Genomic DNA, 16,713 nt, shown 5'->3' with positions numbered 1-16,713 from the left:
ATTTCTTCCTGTTAAACCTGAGTTTTCTGTCTCCACTGATACCTAGTGTTTGCTCTTTGTGTGAATTGTTGGGTTTCTCTCCTTGATGTTGTCTATGTACAGTGCCTTGAGATAATGTACGTTATGATTTGGTGCTATACAAATAAAATTGAATTGAATTAAATGAAATTAATTTAAATGAAACAAAAAAGCAGTGTTTTTCTTGTCTATTTGTATTAACTTTTATTTATGTTGCTTGTTTATTCTGCCACTGTATTGTGCACATATTCTGATAAAGTTTTGTTTCAGAATCATTTCCGACAGGCTTGTACACTGAGAGGTGTGATGCTGCCCTCCACAGTTCAAGCCTTACTTCTGCTCTGTTGACAGTCTTTGAGGACACGGAGCTTCTCCTGTGTCATGGCACAAAACGAAACGTGTGACGATTCTTTGACGTTGACAGACCCGTCCCTCGGTGTCGCTATATGAGCTTTTCAGCTGCAGGTGTATGGGAAGTTGACGAAATGACAGTTAAGTCCTTGCTCTGAGGGCGCTGCTCACCGAGCTGCTAACGGCGGCTAGCAGCGTAGGAGATGGACGGTCTGTCCGAGAAAACAGAGGCGGAGCGCGAAGACACATTGGAACGTTCAGAGCAGAAGACGCTGCTCAATGCCGCGGTGACGCCTGAAGTCAGGCCGCACACTGCAGGTCAGTCCCTGCTCACACTGGAGCCGGAAAGCTAGCTAACCCGCTAATCAGCTACGCCTCATTTGGCCCCTGCGGTCCTTTGTTATGATACGCCAACGTCTCCGCCATATTGGTCCGGGCAAGACCACAACGTAAACATTGATTGACTGATGAGCTGTTTTCATTGTAGTCAACGTGATCCGTGTGGTCAAATCAAATGGTTTCCATGTTTGTTTGTTTTTTGTAGTTAAAGAATAAAAAAATCAGGTGTTACAAATCTAGTCGTCTACAGTACATATGCTATGAAATAAGTAAGATGTAGGAGTGCTACTCAGGCTGTCTGTACAGCTGTGTGTCTTTAAAAGCGTACATATAGTAGGGCCGTCAAATGAAAATTAGCTAATCTCAGAATTTGCTCTGATAATAGCAATTAATAACTTCCTTTCATCTTAATACCTGCTTGTAATTGATATGCAAAATCAATGAAATCTTAGGAAGCATATCTATATACAAGTTTAATAGCATCTTTAGGCTGGCATTATTTGATACTCACACTCATGTTCACAGCACAGTCTCTCAGACTACCATTCACTTACTGTGCCCTCAACTGCTCATAAAGGGGAACTTCTGGTCTGTGTTTCACCTTTTTCCTTACCGAGCTCACCGCTGACGCTCCCTCCTCTCTTCCCATCTCCCATCTCCCATGTTCATTTGTTTTCAATGGAGCTGGTGGACACAAGCCATGGAGATATGTGCAAATACACAAATACTTGCAAATGCAACAGTATTTAGGTCAGCAGTATATATGTCGGCATCTGCTTTGCATGCTTCTGTGTTTTTCAGTTGTCACCTTTCGGAAAAAGCCAGTCCGATGTTTTCTTGTACAACACCCGTGTGTTTTTTCACTATTGAGATGATTGAATTTATTCAACAGCCCTATTGTCTATTCAGCATATTTGAAAAAAAAAAAAGACATTGATTTGGGTGATAACATATATGGTTCTGTTCCATATTTCATACACCTCGCTCTGCCAACACCTAAGGAATTCTACTTTTTCACATGTATTTTTGCTCTCTCCAACGACTGGAAACTGTGTGTGTTCTTCTTTAAAGTCTCTATTCTCTCCTGCAGACGGCCATCAACTGTTTGCCATTAAAGAAGAGGTTCCGCCTGAGCAACAGTGGCTGTCCAGTGTGGACCAGGAGAAGCCAGAGCACCCCCACATTAAAGAGGAAGAGGAGGAAGTGTGGATCAAACAGGAAGAGGCTGATATCATTGCAGTCACTGTGAAGAGTGAAGATGAAGAGGAGCCTGAGTCCTCAAAGCATCATCAGAGTCACATTGCGGAGAACAGAGAGGAGTTTGTAGGACCAGAACCAGCCGAAAACTCAGGTTTAGATGGATTTTTAGAACCAGAAACTGAGGACAGAGCCGAAGACTCTTCTGAGACTGAAGACAGTGAGGATGATTGGAAGGAGACCAGTGAATCACGAAGCTTAAAGACAGTAAAAAATAAAACAGTTTCCAGTGATATGACAGGTAACACTGATTGGAAATTCAGCTGTTCTGAATGTGGTAAAAGATTTGCCTATCAGTCACTTCTGCTGAGACATCAGAACACTCATTTTGGAGCGAAACCATTTAGTTGCTCTGAGTGTGGTAAAAGATTTACTGAAAAGAGCAGTCTAAGGAAACATGAGAAAATTCATACAGGAGATAAACAATTTCATTGCTCTGAGTGCGGTAAAGGATTTGTTCAAAAGGGCAATCTGATGAAACATGAGAAAATTCATACAGGAGAGAAACCATATAGTTGCTCTGAGTGTGGCAAAAGATTTATCCAAAAGGGAAATCTGAGGTCACATGAAAAAATGCATGCAGGAGAGAAACCATTTAGTTGCTCCGAGTGTGGTAAAAGATTTGCTCATAAATCATTTCTGCTCAGACATGTGAACACTCATTTTGGGGCCAAACCATTTAGTTGCCCTGAGTGTGGTAAAAGATTTTCTCATAAGAGCAGTCTGAAGAAACATGAGAAAATTCACTCAGGAGAGAAACCATTTAGTTGCACCGAGTGTGGCAAAAAATTCATTGAAAAGAGCAATCTGAGAAAACATGAAAAAGTTCATACAGGAGAGAAACCATTTAGTTGCTCCAAGTGCGATAAAAGATTTAGCCATGAGTGCTACTTGAGGTCACATGAAAATAATCATTCAGGAGAGAAACGCTTTTGTTGTTCTGAGTGTGGTAAGAAATTTTTCCAAATGAAGCATTTGCGGTTACATGAGAAAATTCATAAAGGAGGGAAACCATTTAGTTGCCCTAAGTGTGATAAAAAATTCACTCAGAAGAGCAGTCTGAGGTCCCATGAGAAAATTCATACAGGGGAAAAACCATTTAGTTGCTCCGAGTGTGACAAATGTTTTATAGAAAATAGAAAACTAAGGAAACATTATGAGAGAATTCATACAGCAGATAAACAGTTTCTTGGCTCGGAGTGTGGGAAAATAATCAAAAAGAGCAAGTCGACAAAAGATGAGAAAAATCATGTAGGAGAGAAACCATTTAGTTGCAGTGAGTGTGGGAAAAGATTTAAGGAAAGGAGCAATCTGAGGAAACATGAAAAAATTCATACAGGAGAGAAACCATTTAGTTGCACAGTTTGTGGTAGAGGATTTCTCAAAAAAAGCAATCTGATGTCACATGAAAAAACTCATACAAGAGAGAAACCATTCAGTTGCTCAGTTTGTGGTAAAAGGTTTACTGAGAAGAAAACTCTTACAATACACATGTCAATCCACACAGGGGAAAAACTGTTCAGCTGCAGAGTGTGCAACAAACGGTTTACATGGCATTGTCAGCTCAAAAAACATAAATGTGCAGGCGATACCTCACAACTTGATCAGAATCAGATTGAGAGGACCGGGCAGGACCAGGACCAGGACCAGTCGGGAACTCGGGATCAAATTCCTCTTTTCCACCAAAGTGAACCTGGTGCTAATGCTGGAGTGGTGCTAGTGGTTTTTCAGAACTGGTTCAATGTCGGAACTGTTTAATAACACGTCATGTTGTCATGGCATACATCAGTGTTCTCCAAACTCCTTTCTGGGGCCCAACTTTTTATAAAGAATGTATTGTGTCCACACCACCTGCATGGTACCAGCTGTCAATCACAGTGGTGTCCACTCATATGTGCCATGCCTAAATGGAAGCATATAGTAATTTATACAACTGACAACATGTACTATTAAAGAGTTCAGCCTATTAACTCCTCAGGAATGTGATTACTAAATCAAGAGAAAAGTAGACACTCATAGTCTTCTATTCAAACTTAGTTCTATTTGTAACCAGCACAATTGCACAATTGACATTTTTGTATCAGGTACTTTTTCTGATAAGTGTATGTAAATAACTTAATTTTGTCCTTGTGTTTTTGAGTAAGTCTTTCGTGGGTAACGACCCCAACATGGGGAATGACCGTGAACTCCATTTGAATGGAGGTCTTATGGGAAAGTGACTATTCTCATTTGAATTAGAGCATCAGTAAACAGAGGAGTTCTGAGGAGCTAATTGCTATTTACATTACTTCAATAACACATGATGTCAATTTTGTAAATTTGGATTTATTTATTTTTTGAAAATTACTGGAATACTCTGTTAATGCCAAATACCAGCACAATGTCAACAGTGGCAGTGTTACACAGATAAATGTGTGTGGCGACTCCATCATGTCTCAAACTTTGGATAACATTGGCTGGCAAAGCATGGTTCTCTTCATTCTCTTCAGAATATACACTTTCAAATGCTATTTTTGCTTTTTTGATGTGGTTTTTAAATGCCTGTTTTGTTAAAAACAATCTGTTTCTTGTTTTTAGCCTCAATGATAACTACTACTGCAGCTTCAGCTCCCTAATTTCCCTACATTGCGGTTTTGCTGCAATAACGACGTTTTAGGCTGATAAAAACAACCAGACCTGTGAGGCTATGTTCACTTAGCTCACTTTAGCTCTCATGCAGCTCTTTTTAATTTGCTGTGGGATAAGCCCAACTACTTAAACTAATAACCAATCTGTATAGTGCAGTCATGTTACTACACTTACCTGTTTATTGAATGAAATTCACAACAACTAAAAAATAACATTTTGCCTAAATAATCAGATAATTTATCTGACCCAATGTTATCGTGCATCTCCATTTAGAGATAGATCTAGTTCAGGTTTGGGAGTCAAACTATGGAATGAATGAACTGATATGATCTGTACATCTCTGTTCATATTTTAAAAAAAGCTTTCAAATGTAAAATATTGAAGGAATCATTTTGTGTTTCTTCTCTCTTTTATTTATCTTTCATACTGCTGATGTCTCGTGGACTATTTAGGAGAGGCACACATTAGCTTTTGGCTTCAGCCTGTTCCCGTTATTGGTTTGTGATTGTACTGGAGTGTGTTGTGTGAGATGGATCTGTGTAAAAGTTTTCAGTCATTTTTAATGCTTTGCCCTTAATAGTGTTTAACAGAAAATAAACATTTTCCATTGTGGGTTCTTTGTACCTTTAATACTTACCTTGGCCAAATTCTCCCAATACAATATTATTATCATAGGTCCTGCATCTGTTCAACACTATCTGAAATATTTTTGAGCGCCTTTGTGAAAGCCAGAGCAAGTCAAGAACTAATTTCTGTGTTCATATCATCAGATCATTGGATGTATGCGTTGGACACTGATGAAGAGAGGAACCAAGGTATCAACTTATGATGAAAAATGATCATCTCATATACAGAATATATGAATGGACATAAAGTACAATAGGGCTGTAATATTAAAATAAAGTCAGACCAGAAAACATGCAGACTGATCATATTATTAGAAACAATACCAATTAACAACATGTTAAAAGTAGTATTATAACTCCAGATTCTTTCACTCATGCATTCATCACATTTATCAATGACTTTATGAACCGATAGTCATGATAAGACAAGCAGCCTTACTTCATGTCTTTCGGTGTACAGTTGTTGGCTCATGTTTAAGAATAAATATTTTTAAATAAAAATGTTCCATGTCATGGATCAAAACATTAGTACACAAACCACAAGTAGGCCAAATGCATCAATTCAGGTGGTGAATGAAAGAACCAGTCATCAATATAATCTGATATGATTGTATCTTAAAACCCTATTCATGCTTGTTTATACATAAATAAATGCAAACATTTTCTTTTTGCTTTGTGCACTGGCATGGATGGGGCCCACTGACATTAAGAGTGTACAAGGCCCAGAAGTTGGTGCTACGCATGGATGTATGATAAGAACTGGATAGAGCACCGCCCCTCTGGTTCCGTTCAGAGCGCATATGCCATAAAAGTTTTCTGCTTCCGCGTTTATTTCCGGGTTGTGTAGAGCATGAGCATGCGCAGTAGTAGTTATTCACATTTCTCATAAAGTTTTCACACTGTACGCCTCCCTGACAGTAGCGCTGTTCCTGAGACGCCACATGACCGCGATTTGCTGTGCTCGTACACAGCTGTGATGTCACTCTGAGAAATACGATTTTTCTGGGCTTTTTATGGTCTTCAGGAAGGTTTTTCAAATATGAAACTCCATGAATTAAAAATATAGAATATAAAGAGATATACATGCCTATATCCATGTCTCAAGGTGTCCTGTGAACAGTTTTATAGACGTCTCTTTTACTATTGTGGTCAATGGGAAAATTGCTTTCTGGGCCCATGAGTATTTTTTGTTGCCGTTCACGGAAGTGACCAACATGACAAAATTGTCTTCAAAGCAGAGGGGGCGGTGCTCTATCCAGTTCTTATAATACGCATGGTCCAAGATGGTAGTGCGTGGACATGCAGCTCCTCTCTCTCTCTCGTCAGATCGGTGTTTTTATGTTTTTTGTGCTGTACACCTACGTGCATATGTTCATCTTCGTTGCATCCAGTAAACCCAAGGCGCAGGAGTACACGGAGACCGTTACTTCCTACACGTGGAAGTGCATGGACGATGTCACAGTCACCAGAACCATCTCCATTCGGGCCAACCAGAAGCCCTGGCTGACAGGTGAAGTCCACAGGCTCTTGAGAGCTCGGAATGCTGCCTTCAAAGCTGGAGACGAGATGGGCCTGAGGACAGCCAGGGTCAACCTGTCATGAGGCATCAGGATGGCCAAGAGGGAGTACTCCAGGAGGATTGCTGACCACTTCAATGACAGCAGAGACACCAGGAACCTGTGGCGAGGGATGCAGACCATCACGGACTATAAGCCCTCTCCGCAGACCTGTGACAGCTCCACCTCTCTGCTGAACCAGCTGAACGACTTCTTCACTCGCTTTGAGGCAGACAACAGCACCCCGGCACAGAAGACCCCACCACCTCCCGACGACCAGGTGTTGACGCTATCCCCAGATAGTGTGAGGCGATCCCTCAGAAGAACGAACCCACGGAAAGCAGGGTCCTGACAACATTCCTGGTCGTGTCCTGAGAGACTGTGCTGAGGAGCTCACAGATGTCTTCATCGACATCTTCAACTCCTCGCTGAGACTGGCTGTTGTCCCCACGTGCCTGTATCCGGTCCAGCCTACATCCAGGACATGATCAAAACCTACACCCCAGCCTGCCCACTCCGCTCTGCATCGGCAAACTGGCTTGCTCCCCCCTCACTGAGAGGATCGCAGAGGCATTCGCAGAACTCGAGACTGTTCACCGTCCTAGCTCCCAAATGGTGGAACGAGCTCCCCATCAACATCCGGACAGCGGAAAGCCTCCACATCTTCCGCTGCAGACTAAAAACACATTTCTTCCGACTCTACCTTGACTAAGACGATGGCGACAAAAAAACCAAAAAAAGTTAAACATCGCACTTATGTACTTCATAGTTCATAGTTTGGCTTACTTGAAGCTCTTACTTACTTCTAGCTCTTATTTGTACCCAAATATTTAAATGCACTTATTGTAAGTCGCTTTGGATAAAAGCGTCTGATAAATGACATGTAATGTAAAGCCACCACCATCATCCTGGTCCCGAAGAAGTCGTCTCCCTCCATCTACAACGACTACAGTACGATCGCACTCACTCCCATCCTCATGAAGTGCTTCGAGCGGCTAGTCATGCAGCACATCAAGTCTGCCCTCCCCCCACCCTGGACCCCTTCCAGTTTGCATATCGGTCTAACCGCTCGACCGATGATGCAATCTCCGCTGCCCTCCACTCAGCCCTCACCCACCTGGAGACTGAAGACTCCTACGTTAGAATGCGGTTCATCGACTTCAGCTCAGCATTGAACACAATCATCCCCCAGCAGCTCATCCACAAACTGGACCAGCTGGGGCTCAACACCTCCCTGTGCAACTGGCTGTTGGACTTCCTGACGGGGTGACCACAGGCAGTTCGGGTCGGCAGCAACACCTCCGGCACCATCACTTCCTATATGCGCCCCATCATGCTCCCTATTATGTTTCCATGTGCATCCAACTCAGTGGCGATTACAGCAAGGGAAGCTCAGCTTCCTGTAAAATGTTGTCAAATATGTATTGTGTTATATTTACATCTCAGTCTCAGTAGTTTCTTCACAGAAACAAGCACCGCTGTTAGTTCCAATCTTGCAATAGTCGTGACTTTCGACTCAGGTACGACACTGACCATAGCCCTATAAGCTTGTGTCTGAGAAATGATGTAGCTCTGTCTTTGAGACCTTTCCAAATCCTAGGTGGAGGATATGGTGACATTATCCAAAAGAACCAGATAATTTTCCACTGTTCCCATTTTGGACGTAGCTCATCAGGCAGTGGGACGTCCCATCTGTTGTGAAGATTTGATTATCAGGTGAGCCGACCAAGGATGGAGTTTCTGGAGTCAGAGATGAGTTAAGTTGAAAAGCTTTATTGGAAGCAGCTCAGATCTGAGGAGAACTGAGCCGAACATAAACAAGTAGATGTTAACAGTTGGGCATCCTCTGTCAGTCTGCCTGTGAGTCCCAGAGTTAGGATATATAAAGGGTTTTGGAGGCCTGTCTCTGCTGATACATATAGAGCTGACCTTCGGGAGACCTGCACAGTTGAGTTATCAGTCCTCTGTGCCAGTCAGGCCAGGCACAGCGAAAATATAAAGAGGCACATTTTATAGACAAATGACTGGTGCCTGTGCTACACCGAGGCCTTTGTGATTAGAGACTTGTGGCTGGCACCATCCTGAGTTGTTGAGGTTTGTGCTTAGGAATGTAAGCAGCTAATTTTAGAGAAGACCGAATAATAAGTGTTTGTCTTACGCCATCCTGTGCCACGCTTACACATGTCCAGCAAGATGATCTTTGCTTTAAGAAGCACAGGCGCAACTTCAATGGCTGAACTGTATCCTCTAAAAACTTACACGCTCTCTTGTGAGAACTGTGTCTTTTCCACTCATAGTTGTCAGCTTTATCAGGATAGTTATGAGCATTTCAACTTTTAATCCTCAATCGATCAATGCAGTGTCACTCTGAGTATCAAGTAAAGCATAGACAAGCTTCTCAGCAGCTGGATTATTTATAGATGATACCCATACTGGCTAGACCACCTTCACTTGAAACATTAAGTGATGTTGCCATAGTACCTTGATTTGTGTCAATACAGGTATTTCCTTTTTAGTCATCATGGAGGACTGTGGGATGCTTTCCTTTGACGAAAATCTTTGAAGCTTGGGTATTCTTGGTTTTCGTTTAAGCTTTGTGTGATTTGCCAGTTCCACTGTGAAGCTGCCCAGTCTGGTAGTTTGGGGACCATGCTCTTCAGTCATTTAGATTCCTGTCAAGGCCCTTTACATGCAATATGGCATCTTGACAAGCAATAAGAAAGTCTGAACGTGTTCTTAACCCTTCTTTGCACCCTTTTAAGTTCTCCAAAAAGATACCATATCTGACTCTCTGACAAGTATGTCTTTAACTGATCTCTTGCATGGAGCTTCCATTTTTCATAAATGAAAAGCAGCCTTTTCTCTTTTTTCTTAGCCTCTTCATATTGGAATCTACACATCTTCACTGTACGATTTCATGCACGTTCTGAGCTTCTAAGACCTTCAGGAGCATGTGGCCTTGTAGTGGTATCAGCCAGCACATCACGAAGACCCTTGTCACTGCCCGATAGGGAGGCAGCCAATCATCAGATCGATGAGGGTCAAGCATTTACTGTAGCAAACCCCGGCCAGATAATGGTAAAGCATGCAGATGTTTCCGGAGGTTTTTGGTTTTTGGTCTGCTTTACAAGTCAATGGTCATTAGTTTGTGTGTCACAGCAGTTTCATGCAGCTGTGCTATGATGACTCTGGAGGTCATCCTACAACTCACTCTGTGAATACACTGTGTCAGTACACATTCAGTCACATCAATCAATTGTTTCCTTTATATGAAGCTTAGAAGAAGTGGTCTACATTTGCTATACAAAATAAAATTATTAATGGTTCTCTCTCTAACACCACACAATGGCCAATGCAGTCACTCCATGCCCCAACATGCGTGGAGCTTTTTCCAGAAAGTGTCCGGATATGGCTGGTGAATCTTTCTGTTTCTGTCATGACTTTTTGAATTGCATGTTGTATGTTTGCAGTCAGAGGTAAGACAACTGTGTGTGGACAGTTCAATTTCAACTTCTTGCCTCACCTTCATTGTTCACTGGATTTTCAGCTGTGAGATCGGCCTGCCCTGGGTGAGGCTGCAAAAATAACAATTGACGGGATTGTTTGAGACAAAGTCCAATTGTACTTAAATAAACTGTAACTTAAATAAACCCATTAGGTTCATACTGGTGCTTGGAACCAGGTTGTTGTAGCAATGTGTGTGTGTGTGTGAATCCATAAGTTTTTTAGTTTATAATAATAGTTTAAAACCTGTGGATCCCAAAGTCTGGGTCGGGGCTTGGAGAGATTCAAGCAAATATTCATGAATTTACTCAAATAGAAATTTTTGTCAGTCCATATTTTCAAGTTTCTTTGGTCAACATAACAAAGAAATAATGAAAACTGAAAAGTTTTGTTTTGTGGACAAAACAAGACATTTAAGAACAGCATCATTTCCAGGATTAGGAAACACTGATCAACATTCAACAGTTTCTGGACCAAACAACTAATCAATTAATCAAGAAAAGAATTGACAGATTAATCGATTATGAAAATAATTCTTAATGACACCACTACATGAAAGTAAATGTAACAGGTAGGACTATACCTGTGCAGTAGGGGTCACCACTATTGGCTCCAGTAGACCAGAGAGTCAAGGATCATGTCCAGAACCCCAGCACACTTCAACTCAGACCTGCCATGTAAGAGTAAGGGATTTAGGAATTTGAATGTCACGGCGTCTACCTCAAGGGCATGTGGCCTTCTCGGTAACCTACTTGACTTTAATAAGACCTAACCACTCCTTTATCCCATTCCCAACAGTAGTAGGACTAAGTCAGCCTACTCTGGAGAATCCCAAATCTGGGAACAAAACAATTGTAATTTATTCCACAGGATTGATGGGGCAAGTGAATAGTGATAATGAAACAGTATCACAAAAAAAAAAGCAACAAACAACATCCACTTAGTAAGGTTTTGAATGAGAAGAAAACTAAGTTAAATTAGAATGTGGCATGTTTTTTAGTTAATAATACACAACTCCTTATATGGAGGTGTGTGTGTTTATAGGTCATATAATCAGGCTTTACAAATGCATTCTTATGTGTTGTTGAGTCAAAGTTATGATTAATTTTATATTGCTTTTTCTTTTAATGGGAGTAGCGATAATTGTGCAGAAGTCACAGCGTTTTTTCTTCATAAAAATGAGCCAAGCGAACTTTGAGGTAATTCCAAATTACTTTTGTACTCTTTGCTCAGGTGTGTTTATATAGTCAGATTGCCTATAGGTTGTGCTGAAATAAAGGAAATAAGATATATACATTTTCACATAGTAATGGCAAAAATCAGTCTGAATGCTCCATGTTCTAAGGGTTAAATCCCATCTCCTCAGCTGTGCTGAGGTGCTCACCTCTGCACTCTCTCTCTTGAGCAAGGGGGAAAGAACAAAAAAGATATCAGCTTCAGTGTCATAACATTGGAGGAGAGAGCTGGGACTGGGTGTGGTTTTCTTTATGTTGTTCAGTTTTTGGAGGACAAAAAACATTTAAATTCCAACCATTCCTGTCTTCTGCAGTCACTGTGTAAAGTACATTTGAAGTGGACATCTGTGAGTAAAGACAATGAGGAATTGTGGTGGGATCTTATTTAAACAGGAAGACAACAATAAAGTCCTACTTCTTGGATACTTCTTGAAGTTTTGAACAGCAATTTTTTATATAAAGAGATTATAGACCCATGCAAATGAAATGAAGACACCTCTAGGTGAAACATCTTCAAAATTAACCCAAGCAAGTCCAGTTGCCTGCAGCTAACAAGATACTTATGAGTAGTTTGTTTTGCAATGTTGTGACTCTGCCTTAGTAGAAGAAGTGAAAGAAGTAGAAAAGTGGAAGTAGTAGTATTGGCAGAAGAGAAAATGCTTTAGAAATAAATTTAACACCTTTTACTGGTTCTTTCTTAAAAACAAGAATGAGTTGGTACTGACACTGTATCATCTCAGAACATTAAGCCAAAAAAAGTAAGTATTGCAAATGTTTGTTGTTAAATGGAAGATATAAATAAAAAAACAGCTAATACCATAATGACATTTATATTATGACATCTGCAAAGACATTAAGACTACATTAAGTGGTTATACAATCATCACACCTTGCTTCTACAAGTCCTCAGTGATACTCCAGTCCTCAGATAAGACCATATTAGTCATCCAAAACAGTGACATCAGCACCACTGTGAGACTTTAGCATGTTACTACAAGATCCTGACAGAGAGGAAATAGACCAGAGAAGATGTATAACCATTCAGTATCATACTGATTCAACTTAAGTATCAAGTATTGTCAGCATAGTTCTGAAGACTATGTTGTAATATTTTCAAAGTAAAATATATATAGTGAGTCACCATTGAATGGATAAAAGTGATTAAAACTGTAGCAATTTAAGTTAATAAAACTTTTTTTTTATTGAAAGTGCTTTGGAATGTACACTTCAAGAGAAAAAAAGAAAACATTTGTATCCCACTTTCTTGTACTTCCTGTTCCTACAATAAGCAGGATTTCATTTTGTTCAACTCAAAACAAAGAAAGCAAATTCTTCCTCTCTTATATACGTCTTATATATTACAACCTGCAAAAGAACTATTTACAAATCATACAAAAAAAGAACAACAATAAAAAGCTGTGTGTAGTCTGTCCTCTTCTGCCGACAGCCAGTCCAAAACACATCACCAGTTCGCTGATTCCTCAGGTCAACACCAGAGCCCGAACAGAAAAATCAAGTGTCAATCAACCCAGAGGCTGAGTCTCTCTCAGCCAGATATTGACTGAGAGCAGCTGGAAATGGCTCAGCGTGTCCAGTCTCTGAAACAAAGAGGCTCTACTGGACTCTGAACTTGTAAAACGAGCAGAGGCCGCGGGTGAAGTTCCAGCCCAGCGTCACTGAGAGGATGTAGATGAGACCGAGCAGAGCAAAAGGGTAGAGCAGCACCACAGTATTCTTCAGGAAGGGTAGAGCTGTGACAACAAAGCAAGGGGACGGGTTTACAGACAGCACTCAGATCTATGAAGTCACAAACAGCTAAGGCTTATGAATAACAACTGGATATTTTAGTCTATATTCCAATATACAAGACACATAGGCATATAAGCTGCACATAAAGTTATTTCAAATACAGTTATTGACTTTCATTTCACTAAAGCCTTTATTTAATGTTAAATGACGGCTATTTATGCATGTTAGAAACAATGAAATTGCCTACAAATAAAAATGAAAACATTTTTACGTGACTATTTTTTTAATTAAATATAACTTTGTCAATTCCATATATATCTTTTAATTAATATATGTAATATTAAGTGTATTTTACTAATTTATTTATTTTTTTATTCACCAGGAAAAGTCATAGCAGACATCATATCGATAATATGACGATAACAACCAGTTTTTAAAGTCTAATTTTCTGTTTATAATACTGCATACACATTGCCTGTATTTTCTGGATGTCTTCCAACAGTGATAGATAAATAATTTTACTGTATGCTCATTATAACATTGCTAAAACGTCTCATTTAATGGGACCTAAGACTTTTGTACTGTGTATAAAAGGAAGGTGGGGCTTACCATTGTATCCTAAGAAGGTGATGTAGAGATAATAACCAATGGCAATAAGCCACAAAGTGTTTCCAGCAAAGCATCCCAGGAACCATTCTGAGTTTATCACCACGATATCTGCAACACATAGTAATGGCAAACTAAGAACACACAGTGTGAATCTCCTTAAATGCAGTACATCATTTAAACAATGTTCCTCTGTGATATTTAAATTTATTTTGACATTTAATGGATGTTGTAAGACTTTGTTTTAATATTTGCGGTCAATAAATATTTAATTTCTTAAGTGTCTTCAGTTTTCCATTTAAATCACTGACAGCAAAGACAATCAATTATTTTGTGTCACATAAAAAAAAGATGGATTCAAATTTTTTATTAGCAGTAAACATTGGTGTCAAAACAACCTTCAGTTATCAACTACAAATATTTTAAATTATCATACAAAATAAGTAAAAGTGGAAAATATATGAATTCCACATTTAGCGTATTAAATGCTAACTCTTGTACTCAATTTAATTTGGTTGCACTTGAATGATGTCATTGTAGAAAAATGTTGTGTTTCCATCAATGTACAGTTCAGTTTGGGTACAATACGGTTTGGAATGGTAAAGATTGAGAACAGTATCTTCAGCGAGACACGTAGTGCGACATCGTACCAGCATAGCAACAACGAATGATGACATTGAACACATCTTAACAGACAACAATGGCTGGCTGCCGTTTGATAGCATCTTCTTCTTCTTAGCCAATCTAGCTTCAGCCTGACCTTACCATACCATTTTACTCTGGTACCCCAAGGGAAAGGTACCAAAAAAAGGAACAGTAGGGGCTGGTTATTTGGTACTATTCCTAATGGATACAATAGCAAAAAAATATATCATACGGTACCAAAATGAAATGGTCCACTGATTGGAAACACAGCAAAAGAGATCGATTCTACTCACGGTTGATGAAGAACAGCTGCAGAAAATGCAGGATGACTAGAAGCGGGTAGAAAGCATTGAGATGAACATCAAATGCATAGCCCCATTCAACATCAAAATTTCTGCTGGGTTGTTTTAGCAGGTACTTGTTGCTGATGAACCTGGAAAATACATCAGAAAAAAATCATCAGAGTCAGACATACAGGTCCACCTTAGAGCTTCTTCTAGACACAGTTCTCGGTCACAGAAGAAAATGTCTTCTTCTTTTGGCTTCTCTCTTTACAGAGCGCCACAGCAGTTCAACTGCCTCCATCTTGTCCTATTCCTTGAGTCCTTCTCGGTTACACCACCTGTCTTCAACAACCTTTGTCCAATATAATCACTATGTCTCCTCTGCTTACTTCAAATTCATTTCATACAGTATACAAAACAAACATACTCACCACATGAGTGTTGATATGAGCAGGCCAACTCCTATACAGTCTATAAACACCACCCACAGCAACAGTTTCAGAGTCTCCAGGATGCCCATGTCCAGGACCAGACCAAAGCCTGATGTTGACACTACAGATGTGAACAGGGTGTGTATAATTAGACATGATCAAATGAGAGAAAACTAAATGATGAGGAAATGTATTGAGATTATTGTTATATTACTGAAAGATTAGCACAGACCACACAGCCAGATGCTGAGCAGGACCAGGAAAGCAGGATCGTCCCTCGCCCACTGGTCCTTGGTCTGTTTCCTGTAGTGGAAGTTGCGGTAGACCCTCTGTGGTGATGTGAACAAGTACAGCATCTGCCACAGGGCAAACTCAAAGTCCATCTGTCTGAAATATAGCAGCCGCCGCAGATACTTGTAGCGTTTGGCTCCCGCCGTGTGGCGTGCAGCATCTCGGGAGCCAGGGGCACCGTTGCTGTGTGTCGAGGTGGTTGGCAACATGGTGCTGTAAATAAATTGTGGAGAAAGGGAGGTGGTGAAAATAAGGTGTTGCTCACTGAACATGCTTACAGACAAACACAAATTTCTTTTGAAAGTGTACAGGAGTAGGTTGTACATGGCTGGAGGTCAAATGTCTGAAGGGGTACAGGACAGTGAAAAGTTTGGCAACCACTGTTTTATATGATATCAAGTAATATTTGACCATTCATGTCCTATTTTATTCTGTTTAAATTGCATGTAACAAATGCAAAAACCTGAGACAGCAAAACAATACTTATATGTTACATATTATATATTATACAAAACAATATACAGTATATATATATATTAATTGATTTCATATTTACTGCCAGGCAATTTTGTTTACACACTGCAGCTCATATGCAAGTAAACATTACAGCTAAACTGGCTAATATAATTAAAATCGAAGTACTTATGGCGTGCCAACTCCTAAGTATTGCTCTATTATAACATGTCTACAACAAGACACGGTCCTGTGGCTCATACTTCATTCTTTTTTGACATATATTTATTCTAATTAGTATATATACATATATATGAACAATTTACACGAGTTACTGAGCAGTTTCTTCCCCGTCAAACACCATTACTATGTTTAAGACGCTAGCAGTTAGCTTGTTGCTAACTAGTAGCTTGGTGAGCCATATTTAAGACAGAATTGGTATAAATGCAGTGTTGAGAAACTGAAAGCAGGTGAACACCTAATTTAGTTTATTCCGAAGAATATTTACCTGTTTTTGCTGAACTCCTTTACGGGAGAAAGCGCCAACTCTTGCTCGTTTCTGTAGCTGTTTATAGACGCTTCCTGAAGAATGATCTAGGAAGGAACACGTAGCTACTTCCTGGGACCCCCCCGGTTCCTCATGGGAAATGTAGTGTAGTGAAAGATAAAAGCTGTTGCGTAAACGATGTCTGCGAAGCTTATGCAAATGTTGTGCGTGTCTGTTTATACATTTTTGTAAA

General features: G+C 40.0%; 2 protein-coding genes across 2 annotated transcripts; one reads left to right on the top strand and one right to left on the bottom strand.

Annotated features, from left to right (window-relative positions):
* Positions 1–262: 262 nt before the first annotated feature.
* Positions 263–5,205, top strand: LOC131455640 (oocyte zinc finger protein XlCOF6-like). The gene is made up of 2 exons (XM_058623429.1): positions 263–687; positions 1,799–5,205. Exons 1-2 carry the CDS (start codon positions 573–575, stop codon positions 3,721–3,723), a joined length of 2,040 nt encoding a protein of 679 aa, XP_058479412.1. The 5' UTR covers positions 263–572; the 3' UTR covers positions 3,724–5,205.
* A 7,485-nt stretch (positions 5,206–12,690) lies between these two features.
* unc50 (unc-50 homolog (C. elegans)) lies at positions 12,691–16,629 on the bottom strand. Its single transcript, XM_058622571.1, has 6 exons — positions 16,482–16,629; positions 15,462–15,733; positions 15,230–15,350; positions 14,808–14,947; positions 13,873–13,980; positions 12,691–13,265 (listed from the first exon to the last, which is right to left on the bottom strand). Exons 2-6 carry the CDS (start codon positions 15,727–15,729, stop codon positions 13,129–13,131), a joined length of 774 nt encoding a protein of 257 aa, XP_058478554.1. The 5' UTR covers positions 15,730–15,733; positions 16,482–16,629; the 3' UTR covers positions 12,691–13,128.
* Positions 16,630–16,713: the final 84 nt, after the last annotated feature.

The sequence above is a fragment of the Solea solea genome, chromosome 2 (assembly GCF_958295425.1).
Source record: "Solea solea chromosome 2, fSolSol10.1, whole genome shotgun sequence".
NCBI lineage: Eukaryota > Metazoa > Chordata > Actinopteri > Pleuronectiformes > Soleidae > Solea > Solea solea.
This window is presented reverse-complemented; position numbering and strand designations above follow the sequence as displayed.

Excerpts from the sequence above, each read along its gene's own strand:
- LOC131455640 (XM_058623429.1), top strand. The coding sequence starts at position 573 with ATGGACGGTCTGTCCGAGAAAACAGAGGCGGAGCGCGAAGACACATTG. Across the intron at positions 688-1,798 it reads AGTCAGGCCGCACACTGCAG|ACGGCCATCAACTGTTTGCC; the intron begins GTCAGTCCCTGC and ends TCTCTCCTGCAG.
- unc50 (XM_058622571.1), bottom strand. The coding sequence starts at position 15,729 with ATGTTGCCAACCACCTCGACACACAGCAACGGTGCCCCTGGCTCCCGA. Across the intron at positions 14,948-15,229 it reads CTCATATCAACACTCATGTG|GTTCATCAGCAACAAGTACC; the intron begins GTGAGTATGTTT and ends TGTATTTTCCAG. Across the intron at positions 13,266-13,872 it reads CACCTTCTTAGGATACAATG|CTCTACCCTTCCTGAAGAAT; the intron begins GTAAGCCCCACC and ends TTGTTGTCACAG.